Source organism: Chiloscyllium punctatum, chromosome 32, assembly GCF_047496795.1.
Source record: "Chiloscyllium punctatum isolate Juve2018m chromosome 32, sChiPun1.3, whole genome shotgun sequence".
NCBI lineage: Eukaryota > Metazoa > Chordata > Chondrichthyes > Orectolobiformes > Hemiscylliidae > Chiloscyllium > Chiloscyllium punctatum.
In genome coordinates, this window is record NC_092770.1 from 21,466,027 (window position 1) to 21,490,286 (window position 24,260).

Consider the following 24,260-nt stretch of genomic DNA (forward strand, 5'->3'; position numbering starts at 1 on the left):
CTTCATTGGTTTGCAGCTGCTCAGTTGTCCAGTCCTTTTCTGACACTAGTTTATTAACTCTTGCATTCATAAAAACAAAAATCAACTGTGCTTCACTTGACTTCCATTAACATACCAACACTGACTAATCTGACTAATATTACGTTTACATTTAAAACCTCACATCTGTGTACACACCATTGGTAAAAGTCATAAATTCTGTGAAACGAGTCTACATAAGTGATTTTTGTTATAATTGAAGACACATGAACGTGTAATGTATTATAAGATAAAAGTATGACTTTGATATGGGAGCTAAATTATGGCTCTGCATCTGGTGAAATTATTCCCTGTGCTCTATCCCATCTTTAATTGAAGAATGCACTTCGGAAAATATGACTAAGCCTGCAAGGAACATCTCCATGTTTTGTGAGAAGAAAATTTGACTGATTGTGCCTTTAACCTTTCAAGAGTGTATGGCTAAGGTACTTTTGTGTCGATTTGAGAGTGCTGAATATTCCATCAAGTGTGATTAAGATCTATTAAACTTTCATCAATTTCAGTATCAAACTCCTTTAAAGTTGATTGAGGGTTAAAATGTAGCTTGCTTTATTGTTGCTAGTTGATGGTTGAAAAGTCACCACTGATGAGGTGGACAGCCAATCCATTTTTAAACTTGGGTTGGTTTTCTCAGTCTCCATCTCACATTGTTAAATGTGAACTTTTTTTTGTTTGCTGTATATGAAGGTACTTGAATGACTTGTACACTGTGGAGCTTAGATCTGGATCAGGAGTGGTAGGATGGGACATTCCTGTTACACATGGCACCCCGCCACCTCCAAGAGAATCTCACACTGCTGTTGTTTATAAAGATTCTAAGAAACCAAAGATGATCATTTATGGAGGAATGAGTGGATGTAGACTTGGAGACCTTTGGATATTGGATGTGGGTAAGTACACAAAAAGCTTAAAGTCCACCTAACTGTTTACGGGCTCCAATTGTGTATGGTCCTGGGACATTTTACATGTAAAATGTACTACTGAAAAAATGTTTGTTGTTCAGAAAGTATGTGGTTCATTTTCAAATAGTTATCTATCCTGACAAGTGATATTGCAAAAATACATGGGAGGGCAGATGAAGAGAGACACTGCTTGTCCTTTTTAATCCTTTCACTTCAAAACTCTTCTTGAATGTTCTTCTCACAGCTGGTATGGTTAAAACAGAGGTAAAAACAATGACTACAGATGCTGGAAACCAGATTCTGGGTTAGTGGTGCTGGAAGAGCACAGCAGTTCAGGCAGAATCAAGAGTAATTAAGACCAGAGCATCAGGCTTATTAAAAGGAAGAAATTCTAGTTGCTTATGATTTTCAACAGCTAAGTTATGTTTGGGACCCCAAACCAGATCACCATCTTCATGATCTGGTTAAGGACTGATGATCTTTCATTTTTAAACTGACGGAAAGGTTAGATCTCGGGGCAACAAAAAATAAGGCCACAAGATTTCACAGTTTTGAATAAAATAACTACTTTACAGTTTTTAGAAAAGTAATACAATTTCTGTTAAATATACAATTATTTCCAACAGCCAGAATTAGCATGTTATAAAGACAAGTAATATATTGTCCCTACAGTGCATTTCAAAGGCAGATTCCCCCACCCCAAAATGAAATACATTTAACAGCACAGATGTTCATCAAATCTTGTTAAACTTCACAAGTGATTATAATTCTTCACTCTTCCTCATCTGGCCATAATTCCCTCTCAAGAGCAACTTTGTCATGGACTGTTCCTGTTCTTGTCAATCATCCTCCGATTCTGGGTTCACACTCTCGTTGGTTCTAAAACTGCGTTCCAGTACTTATTTACTGAGGCAACTCCAGCTTTTTGCAATTAACTAGCTTCAGTGAGCTAAAATCTGCTCTTAGGGTTTTCCCAGACCTTAATTCTATGAAACCAGTGCCGCTTGTGAGCTTTTCAATTCCATTCTCTCAGGTCAACTGAAGTATTAATACTTGCAGTTGTCTTCTGAGCCCTTAATGATTTCCCCCAGAAGTGAACCTGTAACCTTTGCTTTCTTTCACTCCCCAGGACTTCATCTGAGTCTTAAATTGAACTCTTAGCTGCTTGCTTTTTTCTGACATTTTCTAATAACACAACCATTTAACTGCTCTTGATTACCCTGCAATACAGCTCTAAGTTAGTACTCCTAACATTGAGTCTGCTCTCTGTCTCACAAGTCAATAGCCTGCAGTCCCTGTCTATATTCTTTCAAACAGTTCTTCTGTAACCCCCAAAGTGACCTAATAAATACCTTGCAATGAGCCCAATTCTTTTGCAGGACAGAATTGAATGTTGCAACTTCACAACCTCTAGTTCTGTAAATGTTACAGTTTTCACAGCATGCTGGAGGTGGGTTTCATGACAAACTACAATATGCAGATGATTGGATATATTAGAGTCATAGAGATGTACAGCATGGAAACAGACCCTTCAGTCCAACCCGTCCATGCCAACCAGATATCCCAACCCAACCTAGTCCCACCTGCCAGCACCCGGCCCATATCCCTCCAAACCCTTCCTATTCATATAACCATCCAAATGCCTCTTAAATGTTGCAATTGTACCAGCCTCCACCACATCCTCTGGCAGCTCATTCCATACACATACCACCCTCTGTGTGAAAAAGTTGCCCCTTCGGTCTCTTTTATATTTTTCCCCCCCTCACCCTAAACCTATGCCCTCTAGTTCTGGACTCCCTGACCCCAGGGAAAAGACTTTACCTATTTACCCTATCCATGCCCCTCATAATTTTGTAAACCTGTATAAGGTCACCCCTCAGCTGGATATCGCATTAGCATTGTTTTAGATGTGCACAAAATGCTGATAGTCTTTACTAATTTTCAACATCAGATGTCTCACCATATTGTGTGTGTTTAGGGCAAACCAAAAAATGCAAGGATACCTATTCAAGCAAGCACCCAATGTTTGCAAGTAACCACATATAGATGTATCATTTAGAAAACAATCATGACATGTGGTGGTGCGAGGATAGTTTGTTCTTTCCAGATCCTTCAAATTTGGCTGTTCTTACACAAGCACATAATCATAAATTTCATTATTTATGCTTGAACAGTGGGTCACTTCTGTTGTCTTCCTCAGACTAGAGTTGATTCCTTGGTGGCTTATGTTGACGTGACTTGATTTAAGCGAGATACCTGTTTGTCACACTGATATCTGCCTTTTTTGGGTTTAAGACTTCCAGACCTGTTGCTGCTTGTTGATTCTGGAAGGTTTCATGCTCTGTGTTTGTATTTCCATCATAAACGTCCTTCAATGGATATGTATTTTTTTGACAGCATACATATCTGAAATGTCAATGTATATCTGCTTTCCTTCCTTGTGCTTCACTTCCAAGTGGTAGCTCTGCAAATGAAGTGACTTCATTTGTAACTACTTTTGCAACAGATGGAAATGGTTTGAGAAAGATGCTTTGGAGTGGTTTGTGGTCAACCTCTATTATGTGTTTCCCTCCTGATGTCGTACTGGCTTAAATATTCAAAGCAAAGACAGTAGCCAGGTACTTGTGATCTGTGCATAGTCTTTCATTTGGAACACAAATTAGGAGCAGAATTAAACCATTCAGCCCCTCCAGCCTAGCCACTGAAGAATGAGTCATTGATCTGTTTTATCCGCTCCCCCCTCCTCCAATGCTCAGTAACAGCAATGTATACCTCTACATGACGCAGTGCAGAAATTCACTAAAAATCTTTAGATACCACTTTCCAAACCCATGACCACTGCCACCTAGAAGGACAAGGGCAACAGGTGCATAGGAATGCTGCCATCTGCAAGTTCCCTTCCAAGCCACTCACCATCCTGAATTGGCATTACATCGCCATTCCTTCAGTGTCACCAAGTCACAATCCTGGAATTTGCTCCCTAATATCATTGTGTCTCTCCATACATGTCATGCACTGAAGCAGTTCAAAAAGGCAGCTCATCACCACCACCTTCTCAAAGGCATCTAGGGATTGGCATGAAATAATCACTTCAACAAAATTTATATATTTTGTAAGTTAAGCTCTTCTCTACACTAGGCTGGTCATTTTTAATCTTTTCCTTTGACAGTTTCAATTTCACGTCATCACCTTAAGGAACTTGACATAAATATGTAAAAAGCAGAACCAGTGTCTGATGCTTCACGTCAATTGATGCTTTCCTAACCGTCCCAAAACAATTAATGACTTAAAATGTGACGAGACAAACTTGTTGTAGGATATGGGATGACTCTTCACAATCTCCTCAACAATCATCTTTACAGGACCACTTTTTATTTTCCTATTCATAAGATTCAGTGAGATCTGCAATGCAATACAGTCTGCAACACTCCTCCACCCATCAATTATAGCAAGGTTACTAATCTTATCTGTTCAGATTTCTTGCCCAACTGTATATCAATTTCATAATTCTCCCATCCAGACCAGAAGAATTGCCAATTACCCTCAAATCTTTAAGTATATAGATCCAGTTTCTAGAAAGTTCAGAGGCATCATGACTTAGCCAGCTGTTGATGTCCTGTGACAGGTTTTGATCCAGCTTCCATGAAAACTACTCACATGGACAAGACCGGTCGTTTAAGAGTTCTAAATGTATTACTCCCACTCACCTGCAGATGTATGGCAAGCTCTAATAGGTCAAACTGCTGTTCCAGATTGCACTAAATCTTCCCAGCTGGAACTTCACACGGGATAATTATTCTTTGTTGGTTTGCATATCTACTGGCTGACCTGCAAAAGACATGCCTCAATCCAAAAACAATCAAAATCCCAGTGACTCCCTTCTAGCACCATGTTTTCACAAAATGTGAGAGCCTTTGTTATTTTAAATTTGATTTGAGCAGTTAAACCATATCGCATGTCTATGGCAAACCAAAGCTGTGGAGGTAATTATTTAAGTAGAATAGACCATAATCAGTGAATTTGAAGGTCAGAGGCTTTTCTGTTGCAGAGCTTAAAACTGCCCAGCCTGTTTGGTATAGGGAAAAACTTAATTTACAAGTATAAATTTGATATGTTCTTGGTTTAATTACAATTCTAAGTAATCATCTCAAAAGTGCTCTTTGACTTGCCCTGCTGCTGAAGTGATTATTTCATGAAATTTGTCTTAATTAACTTTACAGTAAATACAAATTTAGAACACAAAACCTGCTGTGATTCAGCGTTGGTTAGGCAAATATATCATGCCCTTAAAAATGGATGGATGAGAGTTCTCAAATTTCCACTTCATATTCTCTTCTTTGGAATAATGCATGTTTTTGTGGCAATGTTATCCTGTATTTGCACAATAGCTGATTTTAATTGGATGCTGACATTGGATGCACAAGACCAAAAGAAACGTCGTTGCATTGATTTCCTTAAATGTTTTAAAAATATTGTTTTATGGAATTGTGGATATCATTATCTGGTAAACCATTGGAAATCAGCAGAAAGCAGGCAGTTAGCAAGCACCTAACACAGACCAGGGTTCAGTGTCTACACTGGAGTTTTGCCAAGTGGGACTGGGGCTTCAGTTGTAGTTGTGAGTGGAAATTTTGGTGTGTGCGAACTCCACGGAAGCAATGCACCCAATCCTCCTTTTAATCCTGTTCCAAAACACAGTCACATCAGAATCAAAAGCATTAACTCTGCTTCTGCCTCCAAAAGTACTGTCAGACCTGTTGAGTTGCTCCAGAAGTTTTGTTTCTATCCATGGTTTGTTCCCTCCGTTGGCCTCTGTACTGAGCAACATTTTTATCCTCAATGATTTCAATCTTCATTTTGGCTCCCTTTTATCCTCTAGTAACCTTCAGTCGTCCTCCTCTGCCCATCTGCCTTTTCTTTTAGCAATACATATAGCCTTATGGATAACTTTGTTATTGGGTTGAGAATATCATTTCAATTTCCCATCCTTTCTCTACCAAGCTAAATTCACTGTTTTGCTGGTTCCTTGTACCCTAGCCCTAGAACCTGGATCTCTTTCTAGTTCCTCTCCTGTGTCCTGTTGTGCATCTGGTAATTTCTGTTATGTTTTAATCCCTTAAATTCATTGCTGGTAAACCACTGAGTAGCCATTCTGTCTCGCTGGATTATGTAGTAGCTGACATTGTAACTAACTTTGACACTATGCTTATTGCTCCTCCACTTTCAAACTTGTGTCCTCGCCCCTTTTGTTTAAAAAAATCTTGCCATAATTTTGACCATGCAAACTCATACTCCAGCTCGTCGTCATTTTCTCGCCAAAATGCTTGACTGTGTAATTGTTTCCCAATCCACACCTATCTTTTGTGCAGTTCTTTTTGTCTCTGAGTAGGTTTTCACCCAAAGTATGGCACGGTCAGCACTCCCAAACAAACTAGCAAATGCCATCCCCAATGAATGACTGGTGCATTGTAAGTCAGCATCTTCCCTAACCTCACTGAGTCTTTGGTATGTTCTAACACCAGTGTCTCTTAACAGTTTTCTCTTGTCCATCACAATGCGACTGGCCTGTTAGGTTCTATTGGTGCCTGTTCAAGGTAAAGAATCTCCAGCACTGTCTTCTCTTCCCACCCCTTCACCATTGTATCCAAAGCACACACTATCTCCTAACGTATGAGCATTTCCATGCATGCTGTAACATCAACTCTCTCCCTTCAGCACATGCATTGATTTTTCCATTGACTCAACTCTGTATCTGGCATCCAACCTTGGCTGTGCTCCATTTTGTTTTCCCAGGTAGCACTACTAAGATCGGAACCTTCCATTATAAATTAATTATTCTTCATGCTTCCATTCCCTGGCTTAGACTTAGTATTTTTGCTACATTTGTGCATTATGTGACTCTGAACTGAGTTTCTGACTATGTATCATTTTTGGAAAAAACAACTGTCTGTTTGCACCTCCAATTACCAATCTTCATTTCAACTCTTATTATGACTAGAATTGATTATTTCTTGCTACTTGATCAGGCCTAGTGCTGACCCCTCAGTAAACTTCAATTCATCTTGTAATCAGTCCACTTTCCCCCGTATATGTCAGGATTTTCAAATCCTGACATATAACTGCCTTCATGACCTGGGCCTTCTATTTCTGGAAACTCCTTTCAATCCCACAGCCATCCCACCCACCATTTTAATCTTTCCTGCTTTTTGTTAAGCCTTCTAGAATCCTATGTTCTAGAATTCGATCTCTACACTCTATCCACTTCACACTCCCTAACACCCACATTCTCAATTGAGATTTTGGTTACCCTTCCTAATATTTCTATCATTGTCTTAGCATTCATATTTTCTGCAAGGGTACCTTTAGAGAGACTTGTAGTATGTATTGCTTGCTAAAGATACCGTATAAATGCAAGTTGATCTTGGAGCTGTCCTTCATATGTTTGCAAAAGTGTTGATTGATGTGTAAAGCTGTGCACAAATGATTAAATTGCTTGTCTTCAGCTTAATTTATCACTTATTAACTATAGAAAAAAACATCAAGTGAACTGCAGACTGTGGGACTATCTAAAGGGAAACATATTACTTTTGGACTCTTATCTGACCAACAGCGTTGTGCAGATGTTTACTGTATATTGTCAAGTATTTCTTCCATTGTTTACAGAAAGCTTGGTATGGACTAAACCAGCAACCAAGGGTTCAACACCACTCCCTCGGAGTTTGCATTCTGCTACTGTTATTGGAAATAAGTAAGTGCTGTTATCTATAGGTTATCTGAAAAGATTAGTGAACAAGAAAAATGATGGTGATAGAGGATCATTGTTCATGGCCACAAGGTAGTGAGTGCATATCATTTCTCATGCACGTGAGTTTAAAAGAATCATACCACCTCAATCAGAATGATAAATGCTCTGTTTCAAATAATTCGGACAGGTGTGAGATTTTTGAAAATATGCATTGATCCATCTTTTACTGGGTACTTGATTCTGGGAGATAAATATTGTGAATGATGAGCATCTGGGTGCTACACTCAAATCATTGTGACTTTTAAAACACCTTTCCAAATATAAGATTGCATGTACTGTAGGTAAAAACTGAAGAAGACTCCTTTCCCATTCCTAGCCAACAGAAATGATTTGCTTCTAGATGATAGATTCTTCATCAAGATGGTGAATCAAGTCATCTCTGCATGCTGGTCACATCAGTGCTGATTCATAGCTGTTGAAATGTGTATCGCACTTACCTACCACTTTTGATTATAACCACGTGCGTTTGAATATCTGCAGAATTGTTTTCAAATGATAGTCATCCACGCAGGTGTCCTTACCCCTATGTGGAAGGTTCCTATAATAGTTCTGCTAGTTTGCTGTCCTTGTGAAGCAGGTTTAAGGTTGCAGCAATTAAAAACATAACACAGACTAAGTGGCTGGCAGTGAGTGTATTTCAGTCTCAGGCAGTATTTTGCGTTTGCATCACTTGCACCATAGTTTTATAAACCACTTGAGTGGTTTAGAGCATTCAACACCAACAATGTTTAATTATACTTTTATGAAAAATGTATTACCTCTGTAGTGAACCTTTGTCACGCTGATCCTACAATTTTTACAAGTTTTAACTAAATTATCACTGAAACTAAACTTAAAATATAAATGGCATTTGAATTTCTGATATTTTATACCTGGTTATATTATGTTGATACATTTTTGTTCATTAAATTATCATTGTTTAGCATCTCATCTGTTATGTAACACATTTTCAAATTAGGTGCTAGAATCCTGTTATCAATGGTCTTTTTAGTTTGCGTAAACTCTTACCTGTACTTGTTGCTTTGATAATTACATATTCATTTAAATTCTTTTATAAATTAGACGGTCAATTGTCCAAATTGTTTGGGTTTCCTCCCAACACTTACTTCTAAATGAGCTTTTCAAAAGTATGTTTCATAGTAAGTGTATCTGAACACTCCAAATTTCCCATCAGTTTGGATAATTGACATTCTGTTGCATTTAACCAGCATGAACCATTGCCGATTGTGTTTTGCTTGTTAAGTCTGATATATCCGTTTCAAATACAATTGCACAGTTTTGTTGTAAATGGTTTTGAGCACAACCTGTTTATGTTTTTGTCTGTATTTATTTTCCTTTAGAATGTTTGTCTTTGGTGGCTGGGTACCACTTGTGATGGATGATGTGAAAGTTGCCACTCATGAAAAGGAATGGAAGTGCACAAATACACTTGCTTACTTACATTTAGGTCAGTCCCTTGAGTTTCCTTCTTAAGCAACTAATGCATATGAAATCAAACCATATTTTCCCCACCTGTTATCTCCAGCCATTGTTTATAAATTGTAGCCAAAATAATGTGTTTTCCATTTCTTGTATAATTTTGAATTTTGTCCTTTAGGTGAGTGTTGTGGTTCAGTCAGTAACTCAACTGAGCCAGAAAATTGCAGATTCAAATCTCATTCTGGAGACTTAGACACAATCAAGGCTAACAGTGCAGTTCAGTGTCGATGGTGTTCTGCCCTGTTAGTGACACTGTCTTTTGAATGAAATGTTAAACCAAGGCTTAGTTTGAAAAAAGAATATTAATGATCAACAACAGTTTATTCAATATATTTTTTAGTTGAGAGAGTTATCTATGCTAGAAAGTAGTCTCGAATGCAGTGATTCAAAATTTCCCAGCAGAGTGTTTCCATTTCACTTTTTGAGCAGAATTATTGTGTGGTTCATTACAGAAGCAATTTTAGGTTTAACAATTTAAATAATTTGGTTGTTTACTTGATCTAAATTCAACAAATAATTATCTGTTTGAGGAGGCAATTCTTCATGTTATACTTGATCTTTTTGCTATCTTCTAAATAAGAGCAAAGTCTGTTTCCTTGAATGTCCACATTTATATTGATTGTGCTGATTTGTTTTCATTGGTTTTTACTCAATTCATCCAAAATGGATATTTAAGATGCAGCAGATATCTCAGTTTCACATCTGTGGCAGAAATATGTTGAATGCTGATAATATTTTGCTAGTTCTGCCTGATCATTATTATGTTAAGACTATAAGAAGTAGGAACAGAAGTAAATCCTTAAGCCTGCCGTGCCATTAAATAGGATTGTGGCTGATCTGACATTTCTTACATCCACTTTCCTAACTTTTCCCCATAATCCTGGATTTTCCCCTCCTGATTAAGAATCTGTCTATCGCCTTCTCAAATATACATGGAGACTCTGTTCCCATGGCTCTCTGTGGCAAGAAGTTCCAAGGGCACTCAATCCTCAGAAGAAATTGGTACCCCTAAAAGTGAGACTATGCCCTCTGACCCTATAGTCTCCCATGAGGAGAAACATCCTCTCCACATTTACCCAGTCTTGGCTCAGAATTAGGCTCTTTACTACAGTGCCGCAAGAGCCCTATCAATTCTTTTATAGTTTCAGTTAGACTTCCCCACTATTGTCTCGTAACGCTCTTGAAATAATGGCCAACATTTCATTAGCTTCCCTGATTACCTGCTGCAGCTGTGTGCCAGCTTTCTGTGTTTCATGCACAAGTACCCCCAAAGCCCTTTGTGTTGTAGCTAACTACAGTTTTCTCCATAGTGTTCTTTTGTTCTCCCTTGCAAAATGTACAACTTAACATTTTCTCACATGCTTCATTTGCCAACTTTTTGCCCACTTATATAGCATATCAAATTCTGTGTGATTACTGTGTGTTCTGCCTCTCTACCTATTCTTTTGTTGTCTGCAAATTTGGCTGCAGTATATTTGCTGTCTTCCTCTAAGTCATTAATATATATTGTAAACAGTTGCTGTCCCAGCACTGATCCCTGTGGAACCCCACTTGTTACACATCAGCAACCTGAAAAGGAATCCCTTATCCTCACTTGCTGTTTCTTACCCAATAACCATTTCCATATCCATACCAATATATTACCTCCAACATCATAGGCTTTTATCTTATGACTTGACTTTTTAAGGTACCTTGTTGAATACATTCTCAAAGTCCAAATACAACACATTACTAGTTCCCGTGTATTCACTCTGGTTGAGACTTCCTCAGAAATCTTCAATAAATTAGTCAAATATAATTTCCCTTTCGTGAAGCCATGCTGACTCTGCTTTATTAGATTACGATTTTCCAAATGTTCACCTGTTACTTCCTTTAATTTTTCCAATGATAAACATAAGGCTAATCAGCCTATAGTTAGCTACTTTTGCCTGCTTTCCTTTTTGAATGGGGGTGTCACATTGGCAGTTTTCTGATCCTCTGGTCCTTCCCACAAGCCTAAGGATTTTTGATAAATTACAATCAATGCATCCAGTATCTATGTAGATACTTCTTTTAAGGTCCTCAAATGCAAGCCATCAGGGCCAGGGGACTTAGCTGCCTTTAGACCCATGTGTTTGTCTAATACCACTATTCTAGTGATAGCTTTGGTATTTAATTCTCCCCTCATATTCTTCAATGTTATGGGATATTCATAGACTAATCAAAATATGTTCCCCATAACTATCTTCCCAGATTTATTTTCTAAGGTGCCTATGTTCGTTTGGATCTCTTTCCTCCTCTGTACATATTTTTTAAAAGTCCTTATTGTCAGTTTTTATATTACTTGCAAGTTTGCCCTTGTAGTTTATTTTCTCTCTTTATTATTTTGAGTCCTCCTCTGCTGGAATTTGAATTTATCCTAGTCTTTGGGGCTATCACTGACTTTTGCCTCCTGTGCTTTCTCCTTCAACGTTAACCGCCTTGCTTAGCCGTAGGTGGTTCTTCCCTCTCTCTGAGTATTCTTCCAGACTGGGATATATTTCTGCTGAGTGTCACAAATTGCCTCCGTAAATATTTGCCACTGCTTGCTTACCACCTTTCTTGCTTATTTATCTGCCCACCTTAGCTAAATTTTTAATCTTCATTTCATTATAATTCCCTTTGTTTAAGTTGAACACTATTGTTTCCAACCCATATTTCTCTCACACAAAGCAAATATTAAGTTCATCATGGTATGATAAATCTAATTAGTTTTTCCCCCATGCATATTTCTGTTTGTAAAACACTGTGAAATGTAGTCCAGTAGCTTATGTTTGCTATCAAGCACAGCATTTTATTGTCATATTTTAGGGACAATAGGGATTTACAAAAATATCAAATCCCCTGTTTCATTTTGTTTTAAAAATGAAGGTTTAAATCTTTTGTTGTTTACCAGTTTCAGACTTCATAGCTTTAATGCATGTCACCATAGATCCTTTAATTATGTAGCTACTTCAAACAGAGCTAGCTTTCGGAGCATATTGTCAGTATGACTCACTGATAGCAAAAGTACAATATCTAAAGGCCTTTACATGATGGTTAAATTTTCTTAAACCACTAGTTCATAAAGTGCATCCATAAATAAATAGTATTTATCTGAATATATATAACCTGGTTAAATTCTGGTACCATGAAGTGTACTTTCTTGCTCGCATCAAATGCCTTATAATATGAAACTGTTGAAATTGTATTTGTTGGAAAGAGTCTCTTGAGGTATTTAATTTGTAGCTGTGTTGATAATTTTGCAGTATATGTAATCATTTTGATAATAATTTGCTTTGTCTTTCTGCAAGTGGTGTAGTTTAAAGATATGCTTTGGTAAAATGAATTAAATTAATGCTATATTTATAGCAGATGGCTACATCTGGACACCTGTAGTCTCAGACACATTGGAGGACAATGTACCGAGGGCCAGGGCTGGCCACTGTGCTGTTGCGATTCACACTCGTCTTTATATTTGGAGTGGAAGAGATGGCTACCGGAAGGCTTGGAATAATCAAGTCTGCTGCAAAGATCTTTGGTATTTGGAAACTGGTGGGTGTTGCATAGTCCTTAAAGATAAAACTTGCTCTGATTTTTTTTGTTAAACTGCATTGAAAATTGTTGTAGAAGTAAATTGAAAGTATGGCAAGGGGATGTGTTTTTAAACAGCAAAGGAGAAATTTTAGAGTCATAGTTATACAGTATAAAAACAGGTCCTTTGGCCCACCATGTCTATGCTGATCAAGAAATACCAACCTGCACTTGGTCCATAACCATCTGTGCCCTGGCAATTGAAGTACTCATCCAGATGCTTCTTAAATGTGGTGTGAATCTCTGCTTCCACCATCTTCGTAGGTAGCACATTCCATATTTCTACCACCCTCTGGGTGGAAAATATTCTTTCTCAGATCTCCCCTAAACCACTTTTTCCTCACCTTACATTTATGCCCTGTTGTGTACGTCTGCCATGTAGACGCTATTGCCATGGGGAAGAGTTTCTCGTGATTTACCCTGTCTATGTCTCTCATAATTTTTGTATCTCAATCAGATCCCCCCCTCAGCCGCCTCTGCTCTAGGGAAAGCAAGCCCAACCTATCCAGTCTCACATCATAACTGAGACTTTTCATCCCAGGCAACATCCTGATGAATCTCTTCAGTGCAATCACGTTCTTCCGATAGTGTGGCGACCAGAATTGTGCACAGTAATCCATTTGTGGCCTAACCAGTGTTTTATAAAGTTGTAGCGAGACTTTCCTGGTCCTATATTTTATGCTCAAGCTAATGAAGGCAAGCATCCCATATTCCTCCATCCTCCTGTCTACCTGTATTGCCATCTTTCAGGGAGGTATGGATTTGTACATCAAGATCCGTTTTTTTCCTCAGTATTCCGTAGGGTCCTACCCTGCATTTTGTAAACCCTTCCCTTATGCATCATTTTGGATTAATGTCAGAAAATTCTTCATGTACATTAAATACATGGAGGAGACCACCTGAATAAGTAGTATAAGCAAAGATCTGCGATCATATGAAAAAAACATATCTGGTGCTGTACTTTATGGGGACCACAGTGTACAGCTGGATTGCTGTGTCTGTATTGGTTAACACAGAAGAGTGTATCAGAATTAATGAGTTATTTTCTGGCTTGAAAAGTTTAGATAGTGGTGTGCCACCAGGATCAGTCCTAGGGCCTCAATTATTTGCTATCTATATTAATGACTTAGAGGAAAGGGCACAGTGTAGTGAATCAAAATTTGTTGAATAGATGGGTCCACTCCTTTTTGTCATTTACATAAATGATTTGGATGCGGGCATAAGAGGTATACTAGTAAGTTTGCAAAAGACACCAAAATTGGAGGTGTAGTGGACAGTGAAGAAGGTTACCTCAGATTACAATAGAATCTTGATCAGATGGGCCAGTGGGCTGAGGAGTGGCAGATGGAGTTTAATTTAAATAATTGCACGATGCTGCATTTTGGGAAAGTAAATCTTAGCAGGACTTGTACGCTTAATGGTAAGGTGCTAGGGAGTGTTGCTGAACAAAGAGACCTTGGAGTGCAAGTTCATAGCTCCTTGAAAGTGGAATCGAAGGTAGATAGGATAGTGAAGGAGGTGTTTGGTATGCTTTCCATTTTTGGTCAGAGTATAGAGTACAGAAGTTGGGAGGTCATGTTGTGACTGTACAGGACATTGGTTAGGCCACTTTTGGAATATTGCATGCAATTCTAGTCTCCTTCCTATCGGAAAGAATGTTGTGAAACTTGAAAGGGTTCAAAAAAGATTTACAAGGATGTTTCCAGGTTTGGAGGATTTGAGCCATAGGGAGAGGCTTTCCCTGGAGCGTCAGAGTCTGAAGGGTGACCGTATAGAGGTATATAACATCATGAGGGGCATGGATAGGATAAATAGACAAAGTCTTATGCCTGGGGTAGGGGAGTCCAGAACTAGAGGGCATAGGTTTAGGGTGAGAGGGGAAAGATATAAAAGGGACCTAAGGGGCAACTTTTTCGCGCAGAGGTGAAACGTGTGTGGAATGGGCTGTCAGAGGATATGGTGGAGGCTAGTACAATTGCAACATTTAAAAGGCATCTGGATGGGTATATGAATAGGAAGGATTTGGAGGGATATGGGCCGGGTGCTGGCAGGTGGGACTAGATTAAGTCAGAATATCTATTCGGTATGCACAAGTTGGACTGAAGGGTCTGTTTCCACGCTGTACATCTCTATGACTCTATGCAGAAATTGGTGGGAGGTGGATGAGTGCCACAGACTCTATCAACAAACACATCGACCTGGACCCAATATACCGGCCACTGCAGTGGACAGCTCGAACTGACAACCGGAAGCGGCAGAGACAGGCCACTATAAATACCGGAGAAAACAGCACAGAAGCGCTTCACAGGAGGCTCCCAAGCACTGAGGATATCACCTAGACAGGGGATGAAACGTTTGCAAGACAAATTCCCAGCTCGGCGAACAGAACCACAACAACTCGAGAACATCCTGTTCTGAAGACGAGACACTAGGTTTAATGTTAACTCAGTTTTTGTCTCTATAGATGCTGCCAGACCTGCAAAGTTTCTTCAGACTTCCAGCCTTTATAGTATTTTACTTCTATTTAAGATTCTGAAGCAGCTTGACAGTGTAGATATCGAGATGTTTTCACTCGTGGGGAATCTTGAACTTGAGGACATAGTTACAGAATACATTAATTTAGAATGGAGCTGTGAAGGTTTTTCACCACCTCGAGGGAGCGAATGTTTGGAATGCTCTACTTCAGGGAATTGAGGCTAAATCTCTCAGTATTTAAAGAGAAGGTAGATAGATTTTTGAAATATCAGAGAGTTAGTGGCTATGCTGAGCTGCCAATGCAAGAGGAGATCAACAATGAACTTTTTGAATCGCAGAGCAGGCTTTTGAGGGATCAAATGATCCACTCCTTCTATTTCTTATTTTCTGTGCATTAGTATCTGTTTCATAATTTTGTGTGCTTCAATGAGATCATATTCTTCTAATCTGCCAGTCTCCTCGATCTTTTCGCAGAGGCTAACCCTGCATACCAGGAAACATTCTGGTGAGCCTTAGTTGCACTCACGCTTGGAAAGTATATGCTTCCTTAGATAAGGAGACCATAAATGTTTAGTTGAAATGTAATACAGCTTGTTTTGTAAGCCTATGGTAGAAGTGAAAATAATTGAGAGTAAAATGTAATCAGATGCACAAAGGGTTTTGTGCATCTATACGTGTCTACTCTCGGTTTCTTTAGGATAAGGTTGATATTTGGATAACTAAGGAGATCAGTTTACTTGCGTATTTTCTTCAGGGCAGATTCTTGTGGAAGGTTTAATATTATAGGTTTGGGCAAGGGATGTAAGTGATCTACAGTCAGTTCTCCAATAATGCGATGGTTGGGTCTTGTGCAACCCCATAGTACAGAAAAATTGTGCTTTAGAAGCAGTGCTTAAAGTGTTGGTGCTTTAATTGTGTTACAGCCAGCACACGTTTTAAAAGTTTGCGCTGAGGAAATAGCGTTCCCAATTAATCAATCGTATTTCAGCCAATTTGTGTTGACAAAATGGGTGTTGTAATAGAATGACCTGTATTAAAATAGTTTTCCTAAAACAGAATCTGAATAAGTTTCTTTTCTCTTTAGAAAAGCCCCCTGCACCTTCCCGTGTGCAGTTGGTCAGAGCTAGCACAAATTCACTCGAAGTATGTTGGGGTGCAGTTCCTACAGCAGATGCCTATCTTCTTCAGCTGCAAAAGTATGATATGCCACCATCAGCCGCCACCACCACCACCACCACCACAACAACTACCATGGCAACTCCAGCTTTGAGCAATACTACACTACCACAGAAGACTTCATGTAGCCCTGTTTCTCCTATGCCTGCTATTCCTGCTGCACCATTGCATTCACCACTCCCTGTTTCTAAAGTTGCTTCTCCCACAAGTGTGCTGATCCCTGGAATGACAAGTAAGCTACAATATTTTTAGCAATTCTAGCTATCATCATGTGAAACCTTTGTTTTAATGTTTATCATGTGCCATTTGTATAAGAATTTATACACAAGGCTCATTTTTACGAATATTGAAATGCTACAGGAATGTAATCTTTTAATGCACTTTACCTGGAGCAAGGTAGCTTTTACGGCTTTGGATTTTAAAAGCTCTCTTTTAAAAATGTATGAGCCTATTGATTTTTGACTAATGATCCTATTTCAAGTTATATGCAGGTTTTTGTAAATTTCTTGGCTGAATTTTTCAAGGCAGGTGATCAATCCTTTAAGTTAAAATTAGAGTGGTGCTGGAAAAGCACAGCAGGTCAGGCAACATCCGAGCAGCAAAAAGAAAAATCAATGGTTCGGGCAAAAGCTGAATCCTGATGAAGGGCTTTTGATGCTGCCTGACCTTGCTGTGCTTTTCCAGCACCACTCTAATCTTGACACTGATCTCCAGCATCTGCAGTATCCACTTCTGCTTGATCAATCCTTTAACAATATCTAGCTACTGTGAAGCATTCATTCACTGCTTGATTTAACTTATTTTCTTGTTTGGTTCTATCTGATGTCTTCAGCACACCTCATACTGACTGTCTTTTAATTTTATTTTATTTGTATTTATTCATGGGCTGTGGGGGCCATTGATTATGCCAGAATTTATTGCTCATTCCAAATTATCCTCAAAAGTTGGTAATGAACTGCCTTCTCAAAATGCAGCACCCTTAAGTGTAGGTATGCGTATGGTGCTGTTAGGAACAAGTTCCAGGTTATTAATCCCAGGATAGTGAAGGTACAGTGATGTAGTTCCAAGTCCAGATGATGTGTGGTTTGGAGTAGAACTTGCAGGTGGTGATATTCTTCTTCATCTGCTGCCCTTCTCCTTCGAGATAGTAATGGTCACAAGTTTGGAAGTTGCTGTCGAAGGTGCCTTGGTGATTGCTGCATTGTATTTTATATAATGTTACGCGCTGCTGTCACTGAGGTGAAGAGAGTGAATGTTGAAGGTGTTAGGTAGGGTGCTGGGTTGGTGAGTAAACTAGGATGGGGACATGGCTGACTGGCCAGCATTTATTGCCCACTGCTAGTTGTTTTTGAGAAAGTGATGGTCAGATGTCTTCTAAACTACTGCAGTCCACGTGTTGTAGATAGATCTATAATGCCATCAAGGCCTGAATTCCAGGAACCTGACCCAGCGACAGTGAAGGCATAACGGTAGGTTTTCAAGTCAGGATGGTGATTGGCTTGGAGGGAGCTTGCAGGTGATTGTATTCCCATGTATTTGCTGCCACTTTCCTGTGATCATGGGTTTGGAATCTTTGCAGTTCTGCAGTGCATGTTGTAGATCGTACACACTGCTACTGCTGAGTGTCAGTAGTGGAGGATGTGGGTATTTGTGGGTGTGGTACCAATCAAGTGGGCTCTTCCTGAGTGGTGTTAGAATTGCACCCAGCCAGGCAAGTGGGAGTATTCCACCACATTCCTGTCTTATACCTTGTAATAGTGGATAAGCTTTGGAAGTCTGGAGGTGGATTACTCACCCAAGCTGTGTATCAGTAAGCAGATTATTGCTGAGCAGGTGCTGCTTGATGACACCTTCCACCACTTTACTGATCAAGAATAGACTGATGAGGTGGTATTTGGTTGGATTGGATTTGACCTGGTTTTGTGTACAGGATGTACCTAAGAAATCTTCCACATAGTCAGCTATATGGCAGTGTTTGTAGCTTTACTGGAACAGCTTGGCTGGGGGGTGATACAAGTTCTGGGTGTAAGTATTCAGTACAATTGCTGGGATGTTGTCAGGGCCAGTATCCTTTGCAGTATCTAGTGCCTCCAACTGTTTCTTGCTATCATGTGCAGTAAATTGAGTTGGCTGAAGACTGGCATCCGTGATGCTGGGGACCACTGAGGAGGCAGAGATGCATCATCCAGTTGGTACTTCTGGCTGAAGATTGCTGCAAGTAATTTTGCCTTGTCCTCCGCACAAAAGATGTGGCTATTTGTGCAAAGTCCCCTCCGGTGAGGTGTTTAACTCCCAATCATGACAGGACTGCAGATCTTAGATCTGGTATCTTTTTCTCTTTTTTTGTTTCTGTTTGAGGGCGATTAAAAATGCTGCATTTTGGGTTGGTATTGTTGGAGCCTTTGAAACTTTGGTTTCGTTGACGCGTACACACCTTCAATTGAGAATCTCTGTGGATACTTCAGGACTGTGGGAGCTAACTGTATGTGTATTTTCTTTTGTAACTAAGATTCAGCATAAAGTTAATATAACTGTTGTGAAGATGTTAGGTTTTTATGTTTTTCTTCCAATTTTTAAAATTTATTACAGTCTGTTCTTCAATGCAGCAAACTATTATTTTTTTAAATTGGAGATGTTCAATTTTCACTACTCTTTAGTTTATTAACTATTCTACAGTTAATTTATGGGGATTTTTCTTTAATTTGGGCCTGTGTTTAGTTGTATTTTATATGACGTAAGTTTGAGTGCTCACTTGGACAGTGAAGATTATTCCAAATCAAAGCAAGATCTTTCTTCGAAAGCAAGACAATTACCTTGTCTAATTTCACAATTGCAGCATTTCCAACTGAGAAATGTTATTTCATTTGGAGAACTATTTTAGAGCTTCAGTTGATGATTTGTTTTTGTTTTGTGCAGTACTTTATATAGTTTTTTCTTAATCCTGTAAAGGTGCTGTAACTACAACGCAGGTCTCTGCTGCTCAGGTATCTGCAATGTCTTCAGCAGCAGCCCAGCTGGTCACAGTTTCCCAACAAGCTGTGCAGACAGTAAAAGCTGCTGTTTCTTCCTTACCTGCTGGAGTTCGTCTTGTCGTTCCAGCTCAAAGCACCACTAATGCTGTTCCCTCTGTAGTAAGTGTGAGTATTTGTTTTCCTACACCTCTTATTTATCAATTAGATTTGCAGGAAGGAAATGCATGTGTTGTATATAGTGGGTATGGGAAATGAAAATTACAGGACAATACAACTAATTTGAATGACTTTACCAGATAGTTGATACTGACATGAAGGACCAAGTAGCCTCCATAACAGAATAACACAGCAGGGGAAGAACTCTTTGGGTCCACCATGTCTACCTTGACCATTATACCACTCTAAACTAATCCCACTTGCCTGTACATGGCCCTTATCCATCTATTATTCATGTATCTTTCTAAAAGTCTTTTAAATGTTGATATTTTACCTGCTTCTACCGCCTCCCCTGGCAGTGCGTTCTAAGCACCTACCTCTCTTTGTTTAAAAGTATTAAAATTGTCTTGGCATTCAGCATGGATTTTTTTTAAGGGAGATCCTGTCAGACTCCTGCACAGATACATTAACCGGAGATCCTATCTGAATAATTGATTTTTTTTGAAATGATGACTAGATATATTGATGAGGGTAGTGCATTTGATGGACTTCAGTAACACATTTGACAAGCCTGGGCAAAAAGGTAAAAGCCCATGGGATCCAAGGTAAGTTGACAAACTGGATTCAAAATTGGCTTGCAAACAGCAGGCAGAGTGATGGTGGAGAGATGGCTTTGTGATTGAAAGCTCATGACCAGCGGTGTATCACATGGATCAGTAGTGGGATCTTGTTTATGATGTGTGTTAACAACCAGAATGTGAATGTAAAATTAATAAGTTTGCAGATGATGTGAGAATTGGTGGTGTAGTTGATAGTGTGGATGCTGGTCTATAGTCTAATATATTGATCAGCTGGTAAGTTGGGAAGAAGAATGGCAGATGGGATTTAATTCTGCTAAGTGTCAGGTGATGCATTTTGGGAGGTCAAATAAAGGAAGGATTTGTGCAATGAATGGTAGGCCCATAGGGACTACTAGTAACCAAGGGTCTTTGGTGAGCAAGTCCATAGATCATTGAAAGTGTCAGCATGGTTTGGGTGTTGAAGAAGGCATACAGCATGCTTGGTTTCATTTGCCAAGGCATGGAATATAAGAGCAAGGAAGTCTTGTTGCAACTTTATACAACATCGGTTAGGCCACAACTGGAATACTGTGTGCAGTTCTCGTCACCACACAATTGGAAGGAGATGATTGCAGTGGAGAGGGTGCAGAGGAGATTCACCAGGATGTTGCCTGTGATAAAAGGTCTCAATTATGGAGAGGGAGTGATTGGCTGGGTTTGATTTCCTTGGCGAGGCGGCGGCTGAAGAGGGACCTGATTGAGATATACAAAACTATGGGAGGCGTAGACAGCGTTTATCATGAGAATATTTTTCCAATGGCAGATGTATAAGACCAGAGGGCTTAAGTTTGAGATGATAAGTACGTGGTTTAGAGGAGATCTGAGGAGTAGGTTTTCCACTCGGAGGGTGGTAGATAGATAGAATGTGCTGCCTAAGGGGGTGGTGGAAGTAGGTACCCTGGTGACATATAAGAAATATCTGAATGAGCACTTCAAATGTCATAGATTAGACGATTATGACCAACTATAGGTAAATGGGATTAGTGTAGTTTGGTATTTGTTGGCTAGCATCGACATGGTGAGCCGAAGGGCTGTTTCTATGCTTCTTCATGTTGTATGACTATTACTCTCTATTTATTTGAAATCCTGGTTGTAAGTTCCAAAATGTCTTTTCAAGTATATATTTCACTATTGTCAGTCAGACAGAGTGAAGGAATTGATTCGTGAAGTTAAGACAAGCATAGTCAGTTTTTCTTTTAATGTGGGTGAAAGAATCTTGCAGGACTAGTTATAATCACTTTGTAAGTGATCACCATAAGCAGTTTTGTGAGAAAGGAAATCTAAAAATGCACCATTATTTTACAATAGTTGTGTGAAAGTGCCTTTATATTATGCAGGTGAACACCCCGGCCACAACAATGCTGAAGACAGCAGCTGCACAAGTGGCAACATCGACTGGCTCTCTAGGCCCAGCTTCGACCCGGCCTATTATCACCGTACATAAATCGGGTGCATTGACCGTGGCTCAGCAAACTCAAGTTGTTACCACTGTCGTGGGTGGTGTCACGAAAACGTTCACACTTGTCAAAAGCCCAATTCAAGTTGGCGGCGGAGGCTCCTTGGTAATTAGTACTTAAGAATTATTTGATGGCTGTGCAGTATCAGATTTATGCTAATAGTTTAATGAAGTGCATTTGACATTGAAGGGTGAATTCTCAATTTAGCACTTGGGTAGTAAATTGACAGCAATGAGAGCAATGGAAATGTGGATCACATGGTTTCTATATATGAGCAGCTACTCCATAATGACAGTTTCACACCTGAATGGCAATTTTGAAAAAGATAGCCTTGAAGACCTGAAAATGCGTGACCTGCGAAAAGGAAGCTCCCTGCACAGTGCAGTGGTACGTTGGTAACAGAGCTGGTGGAATGGGAGTTAGTGCCAGATACCCAAAACAGAATTGGAGAAAAGGATTTGTCTGTGTACTTTTGAGAAAACTAACTCCCCTTTGGGAATCCAGAACTTGCCCACAGCCCAGACAAACGGAGGCTGGAATGTCCCTGCATCCAGCATAATATTTCTGATTCTTCGTAAGCCGGAGGCATATGAGCCGTCAGTTTTGGCTGTGCTTTTGCACCAGCATTTCTTGTTCAGTTTTGCTAATTAACCAAACTGGGCTCCTAAAATGCCTTGCAACAAAGTGGTGTGCCCCCTGATATTTCCCACAATGACTTGATGTCAGCTATGCCCTCAGAGCAACACTACGTGAAGAGGAGTGAAAATTCATGGAAGGAATGGCTTTGAGGTTTAAAATCAGAAATTGCTGGGAAAAAACTCGGCCTGTCTGGCAGCATCTGTGGAGAGAAAGCAGATATAACCCTGTTCTGAACGCAAAGTTCTGAAGTTGCTGGGCTTGAAATGTGAACTCTTGGCGCAAATGCTGTCTGATCTGTTGAGTTTTTCCACTTTTTGATTTCCAGCATCCACAGTTCTTAGTTTTTTTTAAACTGTGTAGGTTATTCAATTCGAATTGAGTTTGTTAGAATGGCAAAAGCAGAGGCCATAGGACTAGGCCTCCGTCATCTTGTTAACTGATGCATTGTATGATGAAACTTTGAGAGAATATTTGTAATTGGGCAGTTATGCTTTCATCCATCCTGATTTTGCCTAGTATTAAGATATGTTATTTTCACCTGAGGTAAGAACCATTCTCTAACAACAATAATTTGTTTTGTATGTTTAAGGTTGCTAACTACTTGGCTCGAGCATAGTCAACTTTTCGAACAATTGCCTCCTTGCTTTGCTGCATTGCATAAAAATGAATATTTTAACTGGTATATAAACTAATGTGTGAACATAGTGATTTTTGTTTTAAACTTGCACGTCTAACTTTCTTTTCGTAATTTAGTCTTGGTCTAGTGAACTTACTTTGTTTCCACAAAAATCATGTCTGTATCAAAACACAAATTTGAGAATTTTCTTATCTGTTATAGATTATTTAGCATGATATGTATATTATGACTTTCTTGGTCCTACTTCTTGGGAATTTCTTTCATATTCTTTCTTTCTTTGCTCTCTCATTTTAAAAAGCTCATTGTCCTTTCCTTAATTCCTTTTAATTTTTAAAATCTAATTCTGTTGAGCATTATGGTTTATTGTCTGTCTTAAAGATTTTATGGACTTTGTGGCTATGTGCGTTGAGCTGGAATTTGTTCTGTTTAGATCTCCAATCTAGGGAAAATGATGACTCTTGTTCAGACAGCTCCTGTACAAACTGGTGCTCCAATCACAGGCCAGGCCACTGCTGGGTCTTTGGCACAGTTCATCCAGGTATGTGTGTTACATTTTGTCATTGTGACCTAGAAATGACTCTGGCTTAATAGTAAATAAATTATCTGTACATTTAGCAGTTCTAATAGCTCTGCAAATAGCAGAAGGAAGAATGCCAAGAGCTTGTTTATCTGTGAAACTGCCTACAGTGACTTCCAATATAATCTGTTTTTTATATTTTATACAAAGTTTATGTATCTGTAACTTAAAAAATGTTGCATACCCTGCGTAATTCTGCCTACACACGTAACATCCTATTATCACATATTTCTGATCACACCTGACATTACTTATTAGTTTATCAGTGGTTCCCATTTCATTTTGTTATTTCAAACATCACAGTATTGGTGTATGTTGGTGCCTCCGAAGCAAGTCTCTGGAGTCTTTCCAAGCTGCTTACCATCTTCACTATAAAAGTAGCACCATTAGCAATTTATTTTTCATACATATATATTCTTTTAGTAGCTTTCAGTTGTTCTTTGCCTTTTCTATTATATTATTCCTCATGGACTGGACTGTTCCTTACATTTGCAAGATCAGGTGGTATGGTCTGTACACAGATCTTTCTGTGCCACACCATACTTTAGTAAATATTTTGCACATTGGGGCAGTTTAATTTAGTTCTATTTTCCTTTATTATCCCAAGATTAAGCACTGTTTGATAGAAGAGCACTGTAACAAGCATTTGAGGTTGAAGCAGCAATACCTGTGCTATGTGTGTAATCGAGTTCAAATATAGTTCAGGCCAAGCATTCTAAAGTGTGATTGGGACAC

The 24,260-nt window shown here is 39.1% G+C and overlaps 1 protein-coding gene across 2 annotated transcripts in view; it reads left to right on the top strand.

The window, feature by feature from the left end:
- LOC140457976 (host cell factor 1-like) overlaps positions 1-24,260 on the top strand; it is a 75,791-nt gene that overhangs the window by 12,332 nt on the left and 39,199 nt on the right. Inside the window, exons 4-11 of one of the 2 annotated variants that reach the window (XM_072551870.1) lie at positions 727-929; positions 7,605-7,689; positions 9,087-9,193; positions 12,595-12,777; positions 16,376-16,699; positions 19,417-19,604; positions 21,553-21,777; positions 23,379-23,486. In XM_072551870.1, coding sequence (XP_072407971.1) covers positions 727-929; positions 7,605-7,689; positions 9,087-9,193; positions 12,595-12,777; positions 16,376-16,699; positions 19,417-19,604; positions 21,553-21,777; positions 23,379-23,486 — 1,423 coding nt within the window. The remainder of the gene's footprint in view (positions 1-726; positions 930-7,604; positions 7,690-9,086; positions 9,194-12,594; positions 12,778-16,375; positions 16,700-19,416; positions 19,605-21,552; positions 21,778-23,378; positions 23,487-24,260) is intronic. The other variant, XM_072551871.1, reaches the window with a different exon arrangement.